The 24,115-nt window shown below is 33.2% G+C and overlaps 1 protein-coding gene across 6 annotated transcripts in view; it reads right to left on the bottom strand.

The window, feature by feature from the left end:
• The window catches only part of LOC105223787 (glycerophosphocholine phosphodiesterase GPCPD1), a 33,340-nt gene that overhangs the window by 7,029 nt on the left and 2,196 nt on the right, over positions 1 to 24,115 (bottom strand). Inside the window, exons 1-2 of one of the 6 annotated variants that reach the window (XM_011201632.4) lie at positions 9,196 to 10,517; positions 157 to 228 (exon numbers count right to left, since the gene is read on the bottom strand). The exons of 1 other annotated variant lie outside the window; for it this stretch is intronic. In XM_011201632.4, coding sequence (XP_011199934.2) covers positions 157 to 228; positions 9,196 to 9,294 — 171 coding nt within the window. In that variant the 5' untranslated portion in view covers positions 9,295 to 10,517. Of the gene's footprint in view, positions 1 to 156; positions 229 to 2,533; positions 3,676 to 9,195; positions 10,904 to 24,115 lie in introns of those variants that run through there. 4 more of the 6 variants (XM_029549249.2, XM_049458427.1, XM_011201633.4 and 1 more) reach the window with 4 other exon arrangements.

Here is a 24,115-nt window from a genome sequence, read left to right as displayed (position 1 = left end):
ATCCTTAGAATATCAATATATAAACAAAAATTGAAAGAAGCGAGCGAAGCAAGCACAGATACTTAACACTTAAACAAGATTAAGATTATAGAAAATTAAGCACAACGAGCACAACAACAACAATTTCAAACAAATAAATTGGAAATCCAATAATACCTGTTGGCATAATTTGTTGGATAAGGTTGAGAGGGAATTAGATGATGGATTTTGATAACTGGTTTTGGAGTTCTGTAAAAATAAAAGTTTATTAAAATAATTGCATACCAACTAATAGTTAGGGTGAGTACAAGCGGCAGGTAGTAGGTAAAAACTTAACATAACTTAACTTAACTTAATGTAACCTTAACCAAAGAAAATATAGTATATGCTCATAAAACAAAATAAAAAAGATTAAGCAAAGAAAAAATTTAACTTAACTGGGCATAACGTAACGTAACATAACATACAAAAATTAAAAAATATAAAAAAGTATGAAATGTGACGTAACGTAACTTAACATAACATGAAATGTTGCGCACTTATGATATAAAATTTGAACTTAACTTAACTTGACGTAACGCAACGCAACTTAACTTAACATAAAAAATTAAAAAAATACAAAAAAAACACTTAAGGTATGAAATTTTAATTATACCCTCATCAATAATCCCATATTAAAATAGTTTTCATAATTCATTCATAATAATCATTAACATTTTTTCCTAAATTCCTAAATGTATAACATTGCTAAGTTTGATTTATCGATTCATCTAAGTAATTAAAAACCAATTTTATTCAGAAAATCATTATAATCAACCGTATTTCCCCCCAAATCTAATTGGCCCATCCAATTGGCTGATAATTTGCCGATTTTCTATTAAAACTCGGAGCTGTTATTGCTGTAGTGGAGAATTGCACCTCAAGACATGAGCAATTGCGAAAATCAAAAGATATTTGTTGACAAAACGGTAAGCAAATCAGCAAGTGGACATTATGCATTGGCAATGAGCTTGACGGCTTCAAATGAATAGCTGCATGTAATAAGTAGATATATTTGTACTTATACATGTAGTACATAGGTAAAACTATGTAGTATTATTTTGGCTAGCTGTCCCTCGAAATCAATCATTGCTTTGAAGACGCGTGTCCCTGACATAATTCTAATGTCCGCAAATTAAAAAATAATATTGTAAATAAGCATAAGGTTCAAATTTTTGGCTGTCGTCTTTGTTTACGTCACTATTTTAGTGGAGTTCATACATATACTTATTTCGGCACTAAATATATGAACATTTCAACACTATGTCATATATACATGAAGGGGTTTCAAAATGGCAATTTTAATTTTTGAAAAGTCAGAAAACCTAAGTCTGAGAAAACCAAAATCGGCCACAGAACTTTCCCAAAATTTCTGTGCTCATTTTCCAAATATGAGTATATGTAAGTATATGGGTATAATGAGATATGTATGTACGCCATTCAAATTCAAAAAATTTCAAATTGCAGAAAAAAGCTAAAAAATACTATTTAGCTGCCACAGTTATCTCACATTTGTATATACCATATATTCCCATTCTGTCAGTTTGCTCGCCCACACTGATTAACTTGCACACATTCGAAACAACAAACCACTCGACAGCACGTGATCACGTGTCTTTTCTTGCCAAAGATCACCAGAATACATAAAATTATCGCTATTGTTTATTAATAGCAGTTGTCATGTCTTCTAATAGCACTTTGTTTCAGAGAACTTGTGTTCACGTGATCGGCAGTTAATGCCGAAGCATTGAAGTCGTGCGTGGAATATAAATAAAATGTCGAAAGACAAAGAATGAAGGCAGATAAGTATTTTAAGAAATAAAAAATAAGTATAGATGAGCAAGTAAGGGCAAATTGTGTTTTATTTTTGGATTTCACCTGCCAAACAACAAGTCTAGTCAAACGAGTTAGCTGTGCCGTGACCAGTAGCAATCGAAGATACATTATCAAAATGCTTATCAGTGTGCACAAATGCCTAACAAGATTCATATCACTCCACAAAGCACACAGAAAATATTTGAAAGCATGAAAGTTTGACGCCATTTGAATTTTAACGACAAAAAGCTCATTTCTAAGGTAAAAGTAAAAGCTCTTAAGCTTCTGACAGCTTTTATTTCTAACAACATAACAGAGTAGAGCGCGCTTAGCAACAAACTGGTTATTTATTCGCGTCAGGGCTTTTAATGCACACACCGTCGCACATGGCGTATGAGTAATCTATATAGCCATTTACCTCACTTGCGCTCCTCCCACACTCACACCCAACACACTTGAAACGGCTAAGTGGCCAGCCTTGGGCAGCTAAAACACAAGTGACAAGTGCTTAGGTTGCATCAGCTGTTGACGCAGACAAAGCGACACAGATATTTATCTACTCACAGGGGATGTACACTGCGTATACGTAACAGTGGGCGTGTAACAAAATTCGGAAAGCTTTTACATAATGTAAAAGCAAGGAAAAGTGTCACAGATTTACGCAAATTGCTATATTTATAATTTCTGTGTTTGATTTTACCTCCGCGTCGCGTGTTTGCTGGTTAGCGCTTGTTATTTTCGTTGTATTTGTAATGAGAAAATCTGCCATATCTGCACTGGCCGTCATGCCGTCAACAGCGGCTGTTACTGTTATTGTCGTAACTGGTGTTCTTGTTGTTGTTTGCGGTGTTGTTGGTGTTGCTGTTGCTTTTGTTGCGCTTGTGCCATGCGGCCTTGAACTGTTGAGGGCGACGCTTCTCACAGCTGCCACGTGAAAGCAATCAAAACATTGCCCGAAATTGCGCGGCAAGGCATAACGCTTTGGTGAACTAACCGTATATGATCGCGTTTGTATTTCTTGTTGTTGTTTTTGCACTACTTGTGGTTGCCGTTGCGGTTGTGTTGTCACAGTTTGTGCTACAAAAGTTGGCATTGGTGTGGCACATTTTCTCAGCGTTGCCAGATAACGTTGCTGTAAGTTTTTATGCATTGAGCTTCTTCAGTCTTCAGCACTGCACCAAAAATTAAATTCAGTTTACACTGCGCGAAATATTTTGCACAAAACCAAAAGCAATTTCACTATACAGTCTCGGCACTTGTGTGTTTGCTACGAAATTCGCGGCATTCGACTAATGCGCTGGCGACGCACCGTCAATTAGGTGGGTGAAAATAAATTTCGCACAAAATAAATCAACAAAAAATCGAAATGTAAACAAGGAAACTCACCTACCCACATGATTACTTAAAGCATTATAAGTGCTAAGTCCGTATGTATATATGTAAGAAGTTGTGAGCGACGGTAAGGCTTGTCGTTGCGTCATTTTTTGCACGAAAAGGTCTGCGAAATCCACCTTTGAATCGTGAAGTGAGGTGATTTTCATGCTCTTATGAGAAATTTTTCTTTTGGCAGCGAGTAAATTGTTTTGGGAGGGAAACGCTGGCAGATTTTGCGCTTATTGCGTTATTTGTTTTCTTTGGAAAATTTGCTCTATATAAATAGATTATTTTTGGTAAATTTTCGCATGACAGACTTCGAGGAATAAGTGATAAAACTTGATACTTTTAATGTTGGCATTTTAATAAGTATAATTAGTGGCGTAGCTTTAATGCTTTTAGGTGATTGATTGGTTTGTTGACTTCAGCATATCGAGAAAGATAAAAGAATATTGAATATCTACACATGTGCAAATGAGAAGCTACGTAGTTTTATAGAAGTTGAAAATTGGCGAATTTCGATTTCTAATTATCTGATACTTTTTTTGCAGGAGCAAGGAAGAAGATTTTTTATATTAAAAATATATTTTATATATTAAAAAAAATATTGTATTTCGAAAAAAAATTATTATAAATAAAAAATCAAATATTTTCTTAATCTTCTGGTTTTAAAAGCTTTAAATATAAATAATGTATTTTTTATTAAAGAAATAGTAGTTTGAAAATATTTCTTATTAAAGATTTTTTTTTATATTAAATGGATTGATATACATATAATGAAAAAAAATTAAAAGTAAAATTATTTTAATTTTTAAAATGCAGTTTTCCGTCCTTTATAATCAAATCTTAAAACAAAATGTGTAATTACGATTACCTTGTGATCTTCACATAAAAAATATATTTTTTTGAATAAATTTTGAGGAAACCATTAAAGCTACTGAGTTATCTATTTTTAACCCATTTACTTGGTGCTTGGTACTTGCTTGTCTATTTTGAACCCATTTATATACGCAAAAGACAGTTGGCACACGTTGCCCGTCACATGCTGCCCAAAAATTGCCAACAATTATTTCTAATACGAATTTCGTCTAAAGAAGAAAAAACAATATAAACGAACTAACCACAATTGGCAGCTAAATACGGTTGTTTTTTGCGACATGCCAAGTAATGAAGCTAAAATTAGCAGACGACCGAAGAACAGCACGTGCGAGAGCTTTTACAAGTATACCACAGACCAACAACGCTCTTATTGAACAAATTTTAACTTAATTCAGTAGGATGTATGTATGTATGTCTGCTTTAGTTTTAAGATTAAATGAATACATAACACTGGCTATTTCATTTAGAAAATGGAATGAAAAAAGTTTAAATTTTTTCATTTGCCAAATATTTTGCAGGAAAGCACGCTACTGCGATCCGCTGCCGAAATTTCACAAAACAATTATTCATATGTCAAAAATCAATATCCTTTACGGCTTCCTCATTTACCCATTAAATAAAGTTAAATTGACCGCAAATCACATTTTCCTCCGTTCAGCGCAAAATTTCGTAGCAAACCTAACAATAGACACTCACTAAGCCAATATTTAGACACCAGCGTTTTTAATAATTTGCATTTTCACGCATAATTCTGTTACATTGTTGCTGTTATTGTCGTTTTTGTTCAATATTTGCACAAAAATTAATTAAATTTACTCCGAACGCCTTAAAAGCGCTTAACAGCTAGCGCGAACAGCCGCAGCACATAGCAACGCAGTCGAGCGCGCGATGACTTTTATTTTCTTGCAAAAGGTTTGCGTGAATTTTTGTAATTTTTTTAAACGACATGTTCATGTCCTTTGTACTGTAGAGTAGCGCTAGAGCGCACGCGCAGAACTGAAACAGCTGGATTTGTTACTACCGCGCTTTTAACGGTATTATTGTGTGTAAAGGAAGAAGTATGCATATGTGAGGTTGTCAAAAGTGTGAAAGAACTTTTTGTTTGTACGGTGGCTCCAACGTATTAAATCGTTGCACTCTTTGGCCTTATGGCATAAGCATGATGACTCATTCATTGCTAAAACAACAACAGATAGCAAATAACAAAGCGCTGTTGTTGTAGTTGGACTCTTATGAAGCGACGTTAAAGCTTACAACAGGGTAAACGCACATACACACATTCCTTACGCCATTGGGGACTCTTCTGACGCATTAAATAAGCTCTAAGGCAGCAACTGGTGTGTATCTAATTAAAAAATTGAGTTGAAATCATCATCAGGGTTTTTGAAGAAACATGCAATTTTTTACGGTTTAATCGTAAAATTATCATTCAAAAATGCTTATTATTAGCAGAGGCATATGACACTATACAGCAAATGAGTCATTGCTAAGAAAAATGCTCAGCGTAAATTAAGTTCTCACAAGAATGAGGAGCTCTGTTACAATTTTACAATTTTATGGTGATAGTGGGAAATGTTAAAAAAAAATTTTCATTACTTCTCACACAATCAATCAATTTAAGTTTCAAAAGCTTTGAAAGTGTGAGTAAAGTAATCCTTTCCTATATTAAATACTACTTCTGACTAATGCAACTTAAAGCAGCTCAGACTCTTTACGCAACGCTACAAAAAATTTTAATTTAATTTATCAGAGTGAGAAAAATTATATTTAAAATAATGTTTTAAAATTTAATATATTATTTTCAGCTTTTTAAAACTTTTTAAACTGTGCTTAAATTCACAGAATTGACGTCAACTGTAAAAATAAAATATGAAAATAAATTCAAAGTCCCCTTTTATTTGCTCAGATGGCGCAAAAACAATCTGATATCACATACAAAACGTGTTCAATTTAATTTAATTGTTATATACATATATACATAACTACGTGTATATATGCAGCCCCTTTAGAGACACGTTTTAGACAAATAACACGTTTTGCGATATGAATATGAAGTTATTGCAGAAGAATTGAGGTGAGCAAGCTTGAAATCGGTTCATTGACAGTATAAAATTTGACCTTTATAATCTAATAATATTTTATACAAATAGAAAATGGAAAGAAAATATATTTTTGATGAAAGAAAGGGAAAAATTATTTTTAAAAAATAATATTTGAATATTTAACATTTTTTGGAATATTTTATAAAGAGAAATTTTTCAAATTTTATTTCTTTCCATGAAAAAATATTTCTTCTTTATATTATTACAGTATTTTTATTATTAAATACATTTTTTATTTATTTTATTTTTTATTTAATTTCAAGCAATGTCAAAAATTTTTTTGTAATAAATATAGAAAATATTTTTGATTAAAAAAGGAAAAAGGGAAAAAATATTTTATGATGGAAAAAAATATTTGAATATTTGGCTATTTAGCTATTTTAAAATTTTTGATAAAGAGATTTTTTTTAATTTTACTCTTTTTTTATTTTTTTTTATATTATGCTATTATTTTTATGATTAAACAGTTTTTATTTTAATTTCAAGCAGTGTTAAAAGTGTTTAGCTAATAAATCTATCTTCCATTAAAAATAGTTTTCAAAAGTCCAAAATAAAAAAAAGCTTTGAGCTCCGAATCGCGGCACGTGAAACTTGTCACAACATCTTTGCTCAGAAACATAACGCAGCAAAATACGTCAACATTCTCAATTGCATTAACATTTGGCATTACATATGTAGTAACCAGTAAGCGTGGCTGAAGCGAATTGCTATTAAGGCAATGCATTTGTGTAAGCTTGTATGTATGCACGTATGTAAATCAAAGTAGACAACCTTTATCTGGGTTGCTCGATTGCACAATCGTCGGAACTTTTTTTGAATTATAGACAAAGCAAACGCAAGTTATTCACACACATATGTATGTACATACATACAAATATATGTTGTGGAGAATACTAATTTAAATCAATATTATTTTCCCTGCTTAGCACTCCAGCGCCGCAAATTCAAACAAATCAACAATTTTCAATCATATTTCGTTGTAATTTGCAATGGAAATTAGGTAATTTAATTAATTGGCGCCGCGTTGTCTGCGTCTCAATTGAGAACAAAGAAAATGTCAGCATATTTTTGAATTTGAATGTGTGTGTAATTGTTGTCGGTGATGGTTTAAAAATGTTTCTCTCATTATTTGTTTAATATAATATGCTGATTAACTGCTTAAGCGAGCAAAGTGCAATTCTTTGTTTTCGTTTAGCGAATCATTCGCGCAATTTCATTTTAATTCGACTTTTTATATAGCAAATGTAAAGGAAGTAGAACAAAGCAATGATACTCATATTTTTAATTTTGTATTATTTCACTAAAGATCCGCTTGAGCTTTCACTGGTTCAAAGCGACAAACAATTTTTGCATGTTTTTAGGTTTGCATGTTTTTCATGTTCCTCTTGCGTGTACATATGTACATATGTAAATATATGCAGTCTATGTTTGCATAACTAAATTCAATTTGAACCAATTTATACTATGTATATGTTCAACCATGCATTAACATGGATGTATAGTACATATGTATGTGTGTTTGTTAGTACTTTTTTAGAAAAGACTGATAATAAGAAACAACAACACAAAAATATGTTTTGCAAAAATAGCAATGATCTCATCATAGAAACCATATAACAAAGCAGAATAGGCGAAAATCCAAATGCCTAACAAAATTCACGCAAAGAGTAGCTTTATACCAAACAACAAATAATGCATTAATATTATGACAGAAATACATATTCATGTACATATACATACATACATGATTTATGAACTTAAATACTTTTTATAGCAAATAGAGCGATTAAAAATACCTATACAGAGCAAAATTTCGTCAAAAATGTTTGATTGAAAATAAATGTTTCTTAAGCGCAAAAGTCAAAATCAGTCAAAATTCCTCAAAAATTCTTTAAAAAATATATCTGCATTATTTAATTATTTTCTATTCACTAATAAGACTTTCTTTCTAGCCAGAGTTTATGAATCTGGCCACAAAAAATGTGATTACTAACAATTACATACACGTCTTTCTTTGAATTACTACATTTTTCTCTAACTCTAGCATTTCAAGAAATAATCAAGCGCTCAGAAACCCACAGCTGATGCGATAAAGATTGGAGAGCATTAAACGAAACAGCCCATGCAATCGTCGGGCCGTCCAACCAGCCAACACAACACATCGAACTCAAGTGGGAATATTTATTATTCATTTACTTATCGCATGAACTGTACTTTGTACCATTCCATTACACACAGAAATATCTCACAGTGTACAGTTGCCACAAAAATACACGAAAAATAGGCGAAAAAACAACAACTGGGCGGCATACTGACAACATTGCCAGCACGGCGAAATTGTTGCTATAAAACATATAAAAGAGATCAAAAACATTTATGGTGTGGAGAGCGCAAAAAAGAGAGCCAAGTGCGCTGTCAAAGACTAGCAACACAAAACTGTGGTAAACACAATAAACAATGGAAACCATGACGTTGACGACGTCACCTGAGAAACGCGCTCGTTGATACACTCGTTTTTGCGCCAAACGCTTGGCCCAAGCTAGGGGTTTGCCCAGTTGCTGGGCGCGCACAGCTGACGAGGCAAAGGAGCAGCATTGCACGGGCAGACTAATAAAGAGTACGTTGTATGCACTTGTGTGCTTGTGAGCATGTGTTTGGCTTGGCAGAGAGCTTTACTACGCGACGGCAGACAATCGATTGATTTTGTTGAAAACGCAAAAAAAAGTGAGAAATCAAAAATCGAAGCGAGGGAAAGGACAGCTGTTGCAGCAGGAAGTGTTCGGCGCACTTTTGGTTTGTGAAATCGATTATTTTTGTGCACAAGGTCTGCATTTTAAGCACCAGGTGCGACAGCCAAACATTTAAAAATATTTCGACCTTCAAGCGCCAAAATAGAGGTTGTAGGTACTACTATATACAAATATACTTAATAATTTAACCTAAACACTTTGCTTTGTAAATTTAAAAAAAAAAAATACAAATAATTATGAAATTTTCCAATACATACACTTGTTATATGCTCGTCCAGCAGCAGCGCCTCGGTCAGCTCCATGCCTACTAGGGAGGTGCTAGTGTTTGTACGGGTCAACAGCATTGGCACAGACATTTTGCGTTTTGTTTGACTTTTTTGTCTTTTGCTCGGAAAATATTAATTAATACTTGAAATTTAGGCTAATTTTACGCCTTGCTTAAGGATGCGCGTAGTTTGGTCTGTAACAAGCAATTAATTCAGCAAACCGTAGAGCGGAAGCGGAAATGCGCAACTGTTGCCTTGATGCACGGGAATTTTTATAGAATATTGCAAAAGAAAATTTTCTTTTATTTTTAGCACATTTTACGTTTAGACATCTTTTGTAATATTATTATTTTTTATTTTTTATTATTTGCTGTCACTTTCTCTGTCAAGATACTTAGATTTTTTTCTTAAATAAATTCGGTTTATATTTGTAAAAATGTTTTTTCTATTACGCGTTCACTTTGTGTTTGCAAGCGCACATTGCTTTTAGTTTACTTTCGCCGTTGTGTGTTGTCTGCTTCATTAGCACTAGAAAACTGTCGAGTTTACTAACTCTGTCTTTCAATATATAAGTTTCACTTTTTAATAAATTTTTATATTTTTACTAAATATTTTTCCTTGTTTGCGCTGAGGTCCTTCCTCCACTCGAGTATTGTGTGTCTTTTTCGCCACAAATTGAAAAACGTTTTGCTACACGTACAGCAGGCACAGTCGCAATTTAAACGGTTTCGCTCGCTGCTTTTGCATTTGGCAGCGCAAGACAAAAGACAATTACGTTGCGATGGACGTCGGCGTCGACGCCGCCGGTATACAACGCTGAGCAAACGGCGAACGAGTTAACGCGCGCTCTCTCTCTTCTCCCTGAATGCGCGTGTGTATGTGTAGAATTGCGTTTGTGTGTGTGGTATAATGCACCTGTGTGCGTGTAAGTCGTTTATGTAGTGGTGTAAGGCCTTCCACTGCCTTTGTAGTGGTGTTATGTTGTGCTCACCTTGTTGTTGTTTACATGCGTCACTAATAAATAGGCAGCACGCCTATAAACATACACACCCAAACAGCAAGACGCAGCACTGCCACACAAAAGCAAATTACTAACCGTGCTCATGCCTCAAATCGATGTGTTCAACAATGCTGATAACACAAGCAATATCGGCATCAATGTCACAACAACAGCAACAAACAAACGAGTTTGCGAATATTACGAAAACACTTTCAGACGGACGTCAAGATCAGCGTGATTGTGTGCGCTCCCGTCATTGCAGCGTACGATTTATCAACAACACACGTTTCTGACACTTTTTTCTTTACACACAAGCACCTATACATACATGTACATACATATGTGGTACTTATCACAAAAAATATTTTTGCGTTTGTATAATTATTGACTCACGACGCGTGCCTGTGCACTTTCGACTGCGAAATAAACTCTGCGCTCTTCTAAATCAGCGCGCTCATTTTTAATAAAAATACTGTAACAAATAACATCAATTTTAATGTGCAGCGATTTTAGAAAATATATTTTTTCTTTTTTTAATTCATTTCTGAATATGTAAATTTTCTATTCTAAGAATGCAGGAAACGCTGCTTTGTATGTATGTTTGTACATTTGAGTGTACGTGTGTCGGAGTCATTAAATGCGCTGCGGTAATCACGCCACAGCGCATAGACCTAACCGTACACCGCCGAGTCTCAACACATACTGAAAGAAAACAATAACAAATCGGCTGTTAAAAAGGTGAGATAAACAAATAAATTGGGTTTCACAGTGGGACCTTTTAAAATTGTACGCCATAAAATTCCCATATATACCTAAAAAGCCAATGTTCTCCATTTTTGCTTTTTAAGGGCCGTAAAATTCTTTATCTCAGCTCAAATTTGACCAGAGATCGGATAGGTTTAAGATCCACAGGAATGTACTGAAGCGTTAGCGGAGTTTATATATATATTTAATTCTGCTGCGCTTTGTCTTCAATCTAGACAGTTTAGTATTTGGTCCAAAAATCTCTGCGTTCTATTACACATCTCGACATACTTTCAAACACGATCGTTACTATTTCCTTTGTTATGCTTCTCCATTCGATTTGTACTCTGCTGTCCATGTTGCTCAGCGCTATTCGAAAACTGCACAATCTGCTCCACAGGTTCTTGATTGTCTAAAGTCGGTACTTTGTGCTGGTGATTGAATAAGCTGAAATCGTTGACTATGCATGGAATCAGCGAGTATCAAATTAAGGGCTGTGGATCGGATCGTTATCTTATTGGAAAACTATCGCTTTCACTCGATAAGCACTCCTGTTCATAAAATCCGTAAATCGTAAAATATTCAAATGGTCTTCTTCTATCATAACTCCAGAGATTTTGACTAGTGGAACTATGTTCCACCACGTAAAGCCCCTACTGATGTTGACATGATGTCGGTTATGGTTTTCAAGTAGGCGACGCCAGTAATACTGTTTGTGATCCGATTTTAAATCATTGATTTTTTTTCAACCAACCAGACAACTTTTTTCCAATCCTCCAAGGACTAGTTCTTATGTTTCCCACTAAACTTTAGACTGTAGCGACTTAATTTCAATTGAAAATTAATAAAAAAAGTATGGGAGGTAAATTCCGTAAATATTTACACTTAAAAATTACTTTCCAGAAATTTCTTAGGAAATAAAAAATGTTGAATACCTTATCAACACAAAATTAATGGCAAAAAATCCAACAGATTTACTGACAGTTTCATTTGAATTCTTATGAAAGAAAGCTTGACTTGAAAAATAAACCATAAACCATTTAGTTCAGTAAACTTAGAATGAAGTACTTATATACATAGGTTAACATTAAACAAGAACCAAGTGAGAGCTACGTGTGCGAACTTCAAGCTTGTCGAAATTAATTGAGGTATTTTCTGTACTATAATAATATTATACTTACATACAATTGAAGTTTTAGAATCAAACTAAAATAAGAAGTTTGTACTCATAGAGAAAACCGGTGGGCAACTATGTAAATAAAATGTCAATCTATAAAATTTACAGGTTTTTTTTTGTTCCTTTATGACCATGGACCATTCACCAAAATGCTGTTTTCTCCATTTACAACAAAAGTTTGGAGGTGGAGGAACTCAAGGCCCTAAACCCATTGTTGCCTAGGGTATTCAGTACATTATTAAGAAGATCTCGAAAACTTAAAAAATATTGTTAATCTTACTATTTACAAAAGTGGTTTTCACAGACGTTTTCATCTGAATTAAGTACACATCTGTACGAACTTTACAATTATTTATTTCGGAATTGTAATAACTCGACGTTCGATGATTAAAAAATTTGTATATTCGTTTCATTCGATATGCTAAAACTATTTTGGACATGAAATAAATTTGTTCTAAGAAGTTCGATAAAAAGGAATAAATCGAAACAAATAATTCAACCAAAATAGTCACAGTCTTTTAAGATATACTTTTAGCATAGTTAGGAGCATAAAGACCTTAAAAACGACCAAAGTTTAAAAAAAATATTATTTTTTAAGTGACCTCTTCTAACTTTTATTCCCGTACATGTCTAAAATTTAATATTAACGCCAGAAATCATCACAGAAATACAATAAATTATTTTGTGTTACCGTAAAATGGAATTGAGTTATTATTGTTGCCTACAAAAGAAAAGTGATATGCACTAATATACATATATATTTTTTCTTTTTACATTGTTATGTCAGGGACTTTTCAGCCAATGTAGTGTACCTGAAATTTTCGTTACAATAAAAATTTCACTTGAAAATTAATTAACACTTTGAAACACTGTGCAGCATGGTAAACAAAGCACACGAATGTAGTGCGTACACAGCTGTGGCTTCACCGAGTACAAAAGCCAACGAGAACAAGGCGAAATGAATGTATAAAAGTATTTGCAGTAGCCGATGTTATTTACATACACATGCGCGGACATTTGAGTACACACATACATACATACATATGTATGTATAAATAATTATTGTCACTGCAAATAAATGAGGAGCAGAAATGAAGTAACAATAACAAACAAAAAGGTAACTTTTGAGCGATGACAACGCTGTTGGCTTTCATAACGAAGATAGCACAAAGGCAGGTAATACATACGGATGAGTGTGCATGTAGAGGCAGGGTAATTGAAATCGAAGAACTGGTAGCGATTTCATTGCATTAACGGTCAATTACTATTAAAGATCTTCGTTGGAATTCCAATACTGCTCACAAATACAACCAATTATGTATATGTATGTATGTATGTACATACGTTTATAAGCACATGTACAGTCTCTACTTATATAATTATGTTGCTGGGACAGAAATATTTAGCTGCACAAATAGAGTATTTCATCAGCAACAACAGAAAAGTTCGGTGTAGTGTCGCGCCCAAAAGCAGCACAAACACGTGCTTCCCCACGCAGCGTGCCAAGTTTGGCAGTTGTTGCCCACACTTAATAAATATGTATTGACCTTTGTATGTGTGTATGTATGTTACAATCGCACATTTAGTTGTCGTCAACAACAAAACTGTACACTCCCACTTTTTAAGATCTTTTACATTGTTTAACAAGCGTCGATCTCTCTCGCTCCGTGTCTCTCTTTTGCGGCCATCAGTCGCCGTCAGCTGGTAGAGATCGTACGAAATTGGCTTGAACTGGTTTCACTTCGTCGATGAATACACTCGCATGATCAGTCGGGTATATTTATATGTGCAAATGTATCTATTGTTGATTCGATAAAAATGTATATATAATATATATAAACATACATATGTACATATATGTGTACAATCCAAAGAATGAAAATTGAATAGAAGTGCTGTAAACATAAAATTTCCTGGTCTTATCACATTGACTTTGGTAAACAAGTTTATGTAAATATATGTAGATATGTACATACTTATATATGTACTATAAATTATATATATTTAATATGTGAGAAGGTAAAACTCATTGTTTTTGCACGTTGGTTGTTTACAAGTTTTTATGACAATATTATTGTTTTTAATTTGTTTACCGTAAAAATATTATATTGCACTTAATTCAAATTATCTATACGGTAAACTTAATTACCTCATTTACCGAGAAAAACAAAATTCTTACGTAGATACATACATATATACATACATACATATGTACATAGTACATAAATAACTCTATTGTGTTGCGGCGAATGTGAAAGTGAGCAAAATTTTGATTTGATAGTTTCGAAAGCAGAACCAACGCTCTCTTCATTGCTCTGCTTAAATATAAATGCATATATGTACATATGTACTTGGGTATGTAGCTACGCATGTACATATACATACATATATGATTTTCAAAAACTATATACCTACATATATACTTACATACATATGTATATTTATACTTTCAAAAATATTTATAAGAATTTTTTATTGATAATCGTATAATTCGCAAATGAGAAGCTTCTGCCGAAATCGAAAAAAAAATTATTCAACATCAGCAAATGTCTATCTGTACATATATATGTACATATGTATGTATGTGTATACTCAGTTTTTTCGCACAGGTGTTTTTTTTCAATTTACCTGTTCACTTAAGGTCAAATTTTGCCAATATTACGGTCAAAGACCCCTTTCATTGGAAACTTAGCTCGACTATATTTTGATTGTATGTACATACATTCTTACATATGTATATACAGCTCAGTACAGTGAAGTTCAGCTAAATGATACTAAATATTACTTCAATAAACGTAATGGAATACATAAAGAAACGCTATTAATTATTACGCTTGTATTATAAACAGACTTATTGAAGAGAACAGACAAATTAATTTCATATTAGAACAAAGTTTGTGGAATCAAAAATGTGTTCGTAAAATAACATGATTGTGTTCTGTATGTATGGAGACTTTTCTATGAAAATTTCCTTGCAGAAAGCTTGAAATACTGAATATAATCTGTAGATTTTCTAGGATTCCTCTCTTTGCAGTGACTATTATGTGTATCTTTCTTTTCTCTTCTGTCTCAATACTGTCTTCAATTGTCGATAAGACGACCTCACGAGCCGTTAAACCACAACCACAGATTATCACATTGTTTAATATAGAACTATTCCTTTTTTTATAATAAAAATGTTGATAAAATTTTCCCCAGTAGTATCTTGGAGTAAAGAATGTGTTGCTAACTTCATCTCCGAGTCCATAATTAAGAGTGTGGTTGATATGAGCTCAAAATATGTATACTTCTTTCTAAATAATTTGTATCAAAATATGTACATATGTTCATAAAGAGATACAATTTTTACAGACCAAAAAGCAAAACAAAATAAGTTTTTGAGATAGTTTAGGAAGAAGTAACAAGCAGATACTTATTCAAATTTATAGAGAGGGCATTTTCAATGCGTTTTCTGCTTAATTTCGTCTCAACAAACCAATGCCTTAGGGAAAGACACACCACCTTCTTTCAAGAAACGGCGTTACAAGGAAAAACTTCGTAAATAATTTTAATTTAATATAGAAAAACTGAACCGCTTATCAGTTTGCAAACCGTGTACCCTTGATCTGGGACACAAGGTCGTAGCCGGCAACGAGCTGGCCAACGAACTACCCGCTTCGCTGCGGATTCTAGGATCACGTGGCTAGAAAAAGGCCTTGCGATTGGGTCCCACACCATAAAAGGGCTGCTCCGAATAGAAGAGAGTGTTGGTATTGAAAGACATCTGCAGCAGACAACAGGGATGCGCCATACCAAGTTGCTGTCGGGAGGATACAACCTAACAAACTTTAGGGATATGATCAACCTCTCCTGAAACGAATTCTATCTACTTGTCGCGTTCTATGCTGGGCACTGCAGGCTCAAGAAACACCTGTCCAACATGAGCAAAATGCCGGTTTTAGGATATGAAACCGGAAACTCCAGAACACCTGATTCTAGATTGCCAAGGAATTTGTAGAAGCAGGCTCAATGCTTATGGATCCAACTCCGTGTACAGAGGTCATATCACCTTCACTGTATCCAGCTAGTCCATGGAATTTATCAGAGTACTGGGCCTATATGAGCATATAGGCCAAAGGCCGCGGTAAAACAATCTCACTTAATTTCTATTTTCATGCTTCATTTGGTGTATGATCTCAACAAAAATATTATACAAACATTGTTGAATCTTGCACTAGTTATTTGCAGTGTCTGCGAACTAAAGCACCTCACTCCACTTGCACGTGTGTAAATTTTCATTGTAAGCCAAGATATGCAAAGTGCAATTTTATATAAATACCTACAAATGTACATGTGTATTGAGTATGTAAACATGTTGATGATTTAACAAACGTAAATAAGCATGAATTATTAAATATTGTACAACAATAACATTACACGCAAGTTGAACAAAACAAGCTACGCTCAAAGCAAGTTCAGCGGAAACACTCGTCTTCCAACTCACGCTTGTAGCTTCGCTAGAATCAATGGTAGTTCAACAAGTACACACCTCCTTTTTATGTAAGCTGCTATATATTTATTATAGTATGTGGACGTATGTACGTATGTATGTATAAATGTCTCATAAATGTTGATTAGAAGCGCAGAAAGAGGATTAAGCTTGGGACACATACCATACATACTTATGTGCACAAATATATACATATATATGTATGTACTTTTATGTTCGTATTTATATGTAAATCGCATGCAAGTCGCGTTTATTTCGACGATTTATGTTATCAAGGTTTAATTAGTTCATAAGCATTTCATTGCAGACAAGTAAATATGTACACATGTACGAGTATATGCATGCAATTTAAAACAAGGCAATTTAGTCTCTAATAAATTTGCTACAGGAATAGAAAAGCATGCAGTAAAGTTGAAATAATGGCATATTTAGATAACAACCACTCTTGATAAGTGAGAATAATATAAACAAATATGCATATGTACATACATATTATTATATGTGTGTTTAATTGCAGTTCAAAACAACGTGTTCGACTACTGCTTTACTGTTTTTACTGTTATCTTATGTGCTGAACACAATGAAAGCGACAGACTGCTGCAGCACGACAGTGAACTGAAAATTGCGTTGTGAATCCTACTACATGAACATTTGTGAGAACTCAGCAACACAACAATGGCCGGCATGTACACAAAACAACGCAGTTGTCCATTTTGTATGTACACAATTTCGTTGTGGCCATACTAATACCTTGCACTTCAATGAAATTTTAATATTTTGTTCAAAGTGAAATTTTTTATGCAAAACATACTTAAGCAAATAGATAAATTTATTTGTTTTAAGTTATCAAATATTATTACAAATGATATAATAGAGCTATTTTATGCTTTTATTTGTAAAATAACGTCAAGTTTGTTAGAACTGTGAATAATTTTACATTTTACATATGCATTAGTGGCATCACCACTCCACTTCATCTCTCTATCTTCAACTCTACTGTCAACTCTACTGTCATCTCTTCTGTCGTCCTACTGTCGTTGGCAAATATAGGAGTATATTGAAGTTAGCGAGAACGACAACCGTCAAAATAACTGTGTCCATAAGAACGTGTGTATTTTAAGATTTGACAGATGTCGTTTGCAGTCTGTCGCCGTCATTGTGTTCAACACTTTACATTTCTTCTTTATGACGTCTTGACAACATTGTACAATATAATTTAATTAGTTCACGTTTGCTCTCCTTCCATGAAATACTCGTGAAAATCACTCAAGATCCAACGAAAATTACTACAGATTATGCCGCTGCCTTCCATGTTGCTTACCGGATTAATAAGTCTCAAAGTTAAAAATATACATATATACATACATACATAAATGTTTCCACATTTCATAACAATTATAATTTTAGTTATGATACATGTATACATAGATCTACAACTTTGCTTCCGCCGTTTTTTTTTGTAAATTTAAGGCTTTATTGTATAAAAACGATCCAAAAGTGTTTTCCCTTATTCTCTCAAAAAGCAATGCTTAATTAACACACGAAATGATTTATGATCCATTGTTTTGTAAAATAACACAAGTTGCTTTACAAAAATTCTATATTTTTTTAATACCTAACAGAAATCATATAGATGGTAGTAGTAGAGTAATAGTATTATCTATGTATGTGTCAGCCTCAGTAAAGCGTGGACGGGTCCTTAGCCGCACTTTTCTTGGAATTAAAAAAGAAAAGCAAAATTTCCCGCAAATGTCGAGAATTCGGCTAAAAAAGTGACATTTTCAGTTGAGAATAAGTTTGGGATGCAAACAGATCTCTACAAATATTTTCTTGGGTTAATGTTGACACAAATGTCCTAGATCGATATAAAATGATTTAATCGATTGAATCGACCAGTGCTTAACCCTAGGGGCATCTATTGGAAAACGGCAGAAGCAAAGTTGTAGATAATAAGTATACATATCGCTCATTTGCTGCAAGACCGGCATAAGTAAAAAAAATCGATTCGCCAGAAAACGCGTTTAAAGTTTTCAACTTACTACAACCTTACACGGTGACTCCAACCTTACTCCTCTTCTCAAGCGGAGCATATAAGAGGTATTCATATGAATTTTTCACTCAACATGAAGTATGATATACGAACAATTCTGCAACATTAACTCCAAAATCACGTTTTTTGAATTATGCCGGTCTTGCAGCAAATGAGCGATATGTATGTATATGTATACATAGAAAGCACTAGATGTCATATTTGTCTCAAAAGAGTGGGCCAAGAATCGCTGTATCGGTCTCGATGGGATCTCTGTTGAATAATAAAATCGAGTTTTACCAAAATAATGGGGTTTTTAGTTTGCTATTTAAATTGCGTTTTTAGAGCAGCCTTATTTTTCCCTAAATTCTTAAATAAATACCAACTTGGGGGTATTAGTTATATATAAACCTCTAAGCTTAAGCTAACTGCACAAGTAATTATGTACAATTTTACACTAGGAAATCCAGAATAATAATCTCGATCCAGCCAAAGACAGACACTAATCAATCAGCAAATACGTTCCGCCAGAAGTGTAAACTATTTTATATAATGTGGTCATTATTATACCTATTCATATAACTATAATGTGATTTTGAATTCAGTTGACATTTGGATAATTGACAATAATTATCGTAAATTTTTCATTTTAGTCAGTGAATTTTTTTTATACGTTCGTTTTTGAATGGAGTTCGAGTAGTCCGCTCTTTGGTCTATTGAAGAATATTTCCAACATAAGAAAATAAAACTATGCATAAATGTTAGTCCCTGTTTCAGTTGCTTGACTTGTTAGTAATTATAAATTTTTAAAAATTATAGAAACAAAAGGTTCATAAAAGAGGTTTTAACGCAATGTAATATAGTAAAAATTCTTTTATTGTATCTTTAACAAACAAGTTGTGAAGGTCGAAGGAAATATACTGCAAGTCTACGTTATATACGGTATTTTCCGTCGAATGATTTTCACACCTTGCATGTGTTACTCAAGTTTGTCACTAATTAAAGATTTTAAAATTCAATTCTTATTTTATTACTATTTTTAATTTATAGAAATGCAAGCTCCAGACACTATTTCTTTAACCGTAGACACCGTTTTATATTCCCGACGCTTTCATCAGTACTTCTTATGCAAATCAGTGGTGCGACTTTTGACCTTTTGACTTGGCGGCTCTTAGATGTTATCAATGCTTTTGCCTATATACATATTAGGGCAGACAGACCGTACATAATCGAAACGGACCTGAATATTTATTCGACCAAGGACTGTCAACTCGGCACATCTCGCACATACATATCTCATAACTACATAGTTGAGTAGTAACATACTTATCTTCTTCTTTATTGATGATTATGATGACTGATCTGCACCATATAGCAGAACGGAAATAATGAGTGACTTATAGAGTTTGGTTTTTGTTCGTCGAGAGAGGACTTTACTTCTCATTTGCCTACTCAGTCCAAAGTAGCATCTGTTGGCAAGAGTTATTCTGCGTTGGATTTCGAGGTTGACTTTGTTGTTGCTTGTTGCCGTTAATGCTGGTTCCAAGATAGACGAAATTATCTACAAGTTCGTAGTTATGACTGTCAACAGTGACGTGGGAGCTTAATCGCAAGTGTTTGTTTGATGACAGGAGACATTTCGTCTTATTCTCGTTCACTACCAGAGTAATATATATAATACAATAAAAAAATTAAGTGTGGCTTCTAGTGATTTTTAATCACATTATAAGTGTGCGGCCATTACCAACTCTCAGCCATACTATCCAATCAATTACAACACCTTGACGAGAGAATTGTAAATATTTGCTTTCTAGAAGTGATACGGAGTGTTTTCAATATACTTGTGAATATTAAGTAAACATAAAAAAGATTGATTAGTTAAAAAACATCTAAAAGTTCGTTCAGTCATTCTCGTTTGATTGTACTTCGAATTGCAACAACATTTGGTTGTTGCTTTTATATTTCAACTTGTTGTTGTGCGGTATTTACATTTAGTATCGCAATAATTTATTGCGGTTGGCAGTTGTGTTTGCCAACATTCGCTTGGTAACAGTGTACAACAACAACAAAAATGCAATAGCCTGTTGTTCGTACAGTACAAAGTACAATTTCTATTTTTGTTTTTTGTCGCTTTGTAATTTTTCAGTTTTTTTTTTATTTTTATTGCGGCTTGTTATTTAATGATGCGATTATATTATTGCTTTGCTTTTTTGATAAATACTAAATATGTAGTAGGTCTCTTAAAATTTTTCAAATAAGCTGAAAACCGATTATTCGAATACCCGATTTGTAACCCTTCGTACGAATAGTAACAGATTAATAGTATTCGAATAGTCGTTAACATTGCGATTATTCTAATATTTGTTCTACGGCGACTATTCGAATGGTAGCTCTGTTTCAAGTGTTTAAAAAAATTAGAATTATTTGAAATGCAAGCAGCCTTTGATTTTTAGTACAAAGTTTCTATAAACTTATATACATACATATGTACATACAGAGTAAAAAATTTGAACGAAGTTCGAATATCGAATAATCGACGACTTACGACTATCCGAATACTGCAAACCGAATATCACTATTCGGATAATAAGCTAACGGGTTAATCCGGTTAGTCGAATACCAAGAGCGCTACTAAGTAGTCACTTCAAATATACTAAATACAATTGTATGTATGCATGTACAGGTATCCCTCGAATAACACGGTTAATTGGTTCCGTGTTATTCGAAATCGTGTTATTTGAAATTTAAAAGGTAAAACTTTATAAACGCAATAATTTTTAAATTACATATGTTCAACCACTGTCACTCTCCAAAGATTGATTTGTTTTTCCTTGAAGAGGTAGAGGATCCTTAAATTTCAGTTTTTAAAAGGAATTTTCGCGGCTTCGTGTAATTCGAACCCCGTGTTATTCGAGGGTTGTCGCAATTTTTAACCGTGCTATTCGAGATTTCGTGCAACTCAAGTACCGTGCTATTCGAGGGATACCTGTATATACATATAAATATGTATGGAAGTGTATGTTGGGTGGTAAAAAGTGGGCGTAAACTAGTTCCCACTTCAAATTTTATAACATAGGCACACGCATATGGATATGTAATAGACGTCAGTTTGTTTGTATGTGTGCGTGTGTGGAATTATTTTCCTCATGCTAAGTAATTTTATGTATTCTAATACCCTCACGTGCTATCCATAGTGCAAGTTGTGTGCGTATTTTTACAATTTTTCTAGTTTGCCACGATTTGTCATATTATAGTGGGGGGTTTAAAGTGCGATAATTTATGCGCATTTAAAATTTAATTTGTGCTCAAGCTCTTGATTGTTTTGGTCATTTTTAAGTATAACAACCTATTTTATACTTATACATACATATATGTATGTTCAAAAGTATATGGTTTATGTACTGAAAATATTAATAATATTTTATATGTTTATATATAGGGTTTTCCAATAAGAATAATATGATTTCTTAAAAAAAACTAATTTTTAAGGAAATTCAAATATTTTTTTTTATTTAATGTGAAATCCAACCGATATAATCATTCAAGCCTCCACGACTTCTTTTGCAGGAATGATTTCAATGAACTCAATTTTCGAGTACTTTTTCCACAAAATCAAGCGGTATGTAATGAATAGCAAGTTCAATATCGATTTCTAAAGCTTGAAGAGAGTATGGTATGTTGCTAAAGTCCAATGACTTCAAATAACAATACAAGAAGAAGTCTAATGGTGTTAAATCACAACTACTTGGAGGCCATTCGATGTCACAATTTCTTTAAATAATCGAATCTACAAACTTTTCTCGCAATAATTCGGTTGTTGCACGTGCTGTGTGGCACGTAGCACCCGCCTGTTAAAAACAGATGTTGTCGAGATCAACTTCTTCCAATTGCGGCCATGAAAAGTTGATTAACATCGATCTATACGTCTTTTCATTGACATTAACGGCGGCACCAGCTTTGTATGTAATGTATGTAAGTATGTTCATGAATAATTTGTGGATTTTCTGCGCATCAGAATCGACAGTTTTGCTGCAAAACTTATATGAAAATGAGCCTCATTGGAGAAGATGATTTTCTTAAATAAATCGTTATCGTTTTCAAGTTGTTCCAAGGCAAAATCAGCAAATTCGCGAAGTTTACGGTGGTCCAATGACTTCGGTTTCGGAGTGAGAACAATTTTATACGGATGCAAATAGCAAGCACAGGTGGACGATTACTTCGACCACAAAATGGGAAAAGCACACGAAAGAAGCACACAATTAGAAAACGATCATTTTAAAATAAAATATAATAACTATGATAAAATTGTTAACTTTACTGAATACAATGAAAAAAATACAGTTCATGACATATGTATTAAATATTACCGAAATGACACTTAGAAATCATTTCATCCATATTGGAAAACCCGGAGTAATACATACATACTTATATACTTATGTATGTACATATGTACATAAGTACGTATGTATATATTTCATATAAATAAGTATTCAAGGCAAATAAGTCGATAAATACAAATTTACATACTTATTTCCATTCTTAGAGGTCTAGAATGTGCATACATACATACATACATACATACATTTGTATTTATAGGAGAAGAAAACATGCTTTTAGTCACGTTTTCTTCCAAATATTTTTATTTGTTCTGAAACTAGTTTCAATATATTACTAATATATGCATAAGCACTTGAAAGTGTTGTTTTTATTTTATTCTAGGCTTTCGAAAATTGTTATTTTCCATTCGAAAATGTCAAAGTTTTATCAATGTTTGTATTATTAATTTGTTTGTGCAGCTTTTGCATTTCTTTACACGAATGTTGAATTGTTTACGAAATCGGAGCGGAATTTCAAGCACTCAGTTCACATACATACATACTTGTATGTACGTATTTACATGTTTACATCGTAACGGAATTTGTATTTGTTGATATGTATGTATGTACGTAAGTAGATGCGAATACAAATCAGCATTTGTATAAAAAATTTGTATTACAAAATAAAAATAGCTGTTTCCGAACTGCAAAACCTTGAGCAGTGGCGAATCGAACAGACATCTGGTATAAACTCGACTGGTGTAATATCTAATGATTTAACAAAGAGGTAGAACTTAGTGTGCAGAAAAGCGTTCAATCGAACATATGTACATACATAAGTACATATGAACAACTAGTATAATTATGTATATCAATGGTATAATCAAATATATACATACATACTTACATACATATGTATATATACATACTATACATATCTAAGTTGTTTTCGATTTGCGAAGTATTTGAGACTGAAATGTCGTATAAATACGATATACCGGAATAATCAGCGAGAATGAAAAAATCTAACGACCTTACCACTTCAATGACCTCAATTAAATAGCTTTGTTATTATGAGCGGACAGTGGCGAATCGAACTGAAAATTGTTAGAAATGTCGAATACTGACATAATCAGAAAAAACTTCGGAAACA

The sequence above is a fragment of the Bactrocera dorsalis genome, chromosome 5 (genome assembly GCF_023373825.1).
Source record: "Bactrocera dorsalis isolate Fly_Bdor chromosome 5, ASM2337382v1, whole genome shotgun sequence".
NCBI classification, from domain to species: Eukaryota; Metazoa; Arthropoda; class Insecta; order Diptera; family Tephritidae; genus Bactrocera; species Bactrocera dorsalis.
This window is presented reverse-complemented; position numbering and strand designations above follow the sequence as displayed.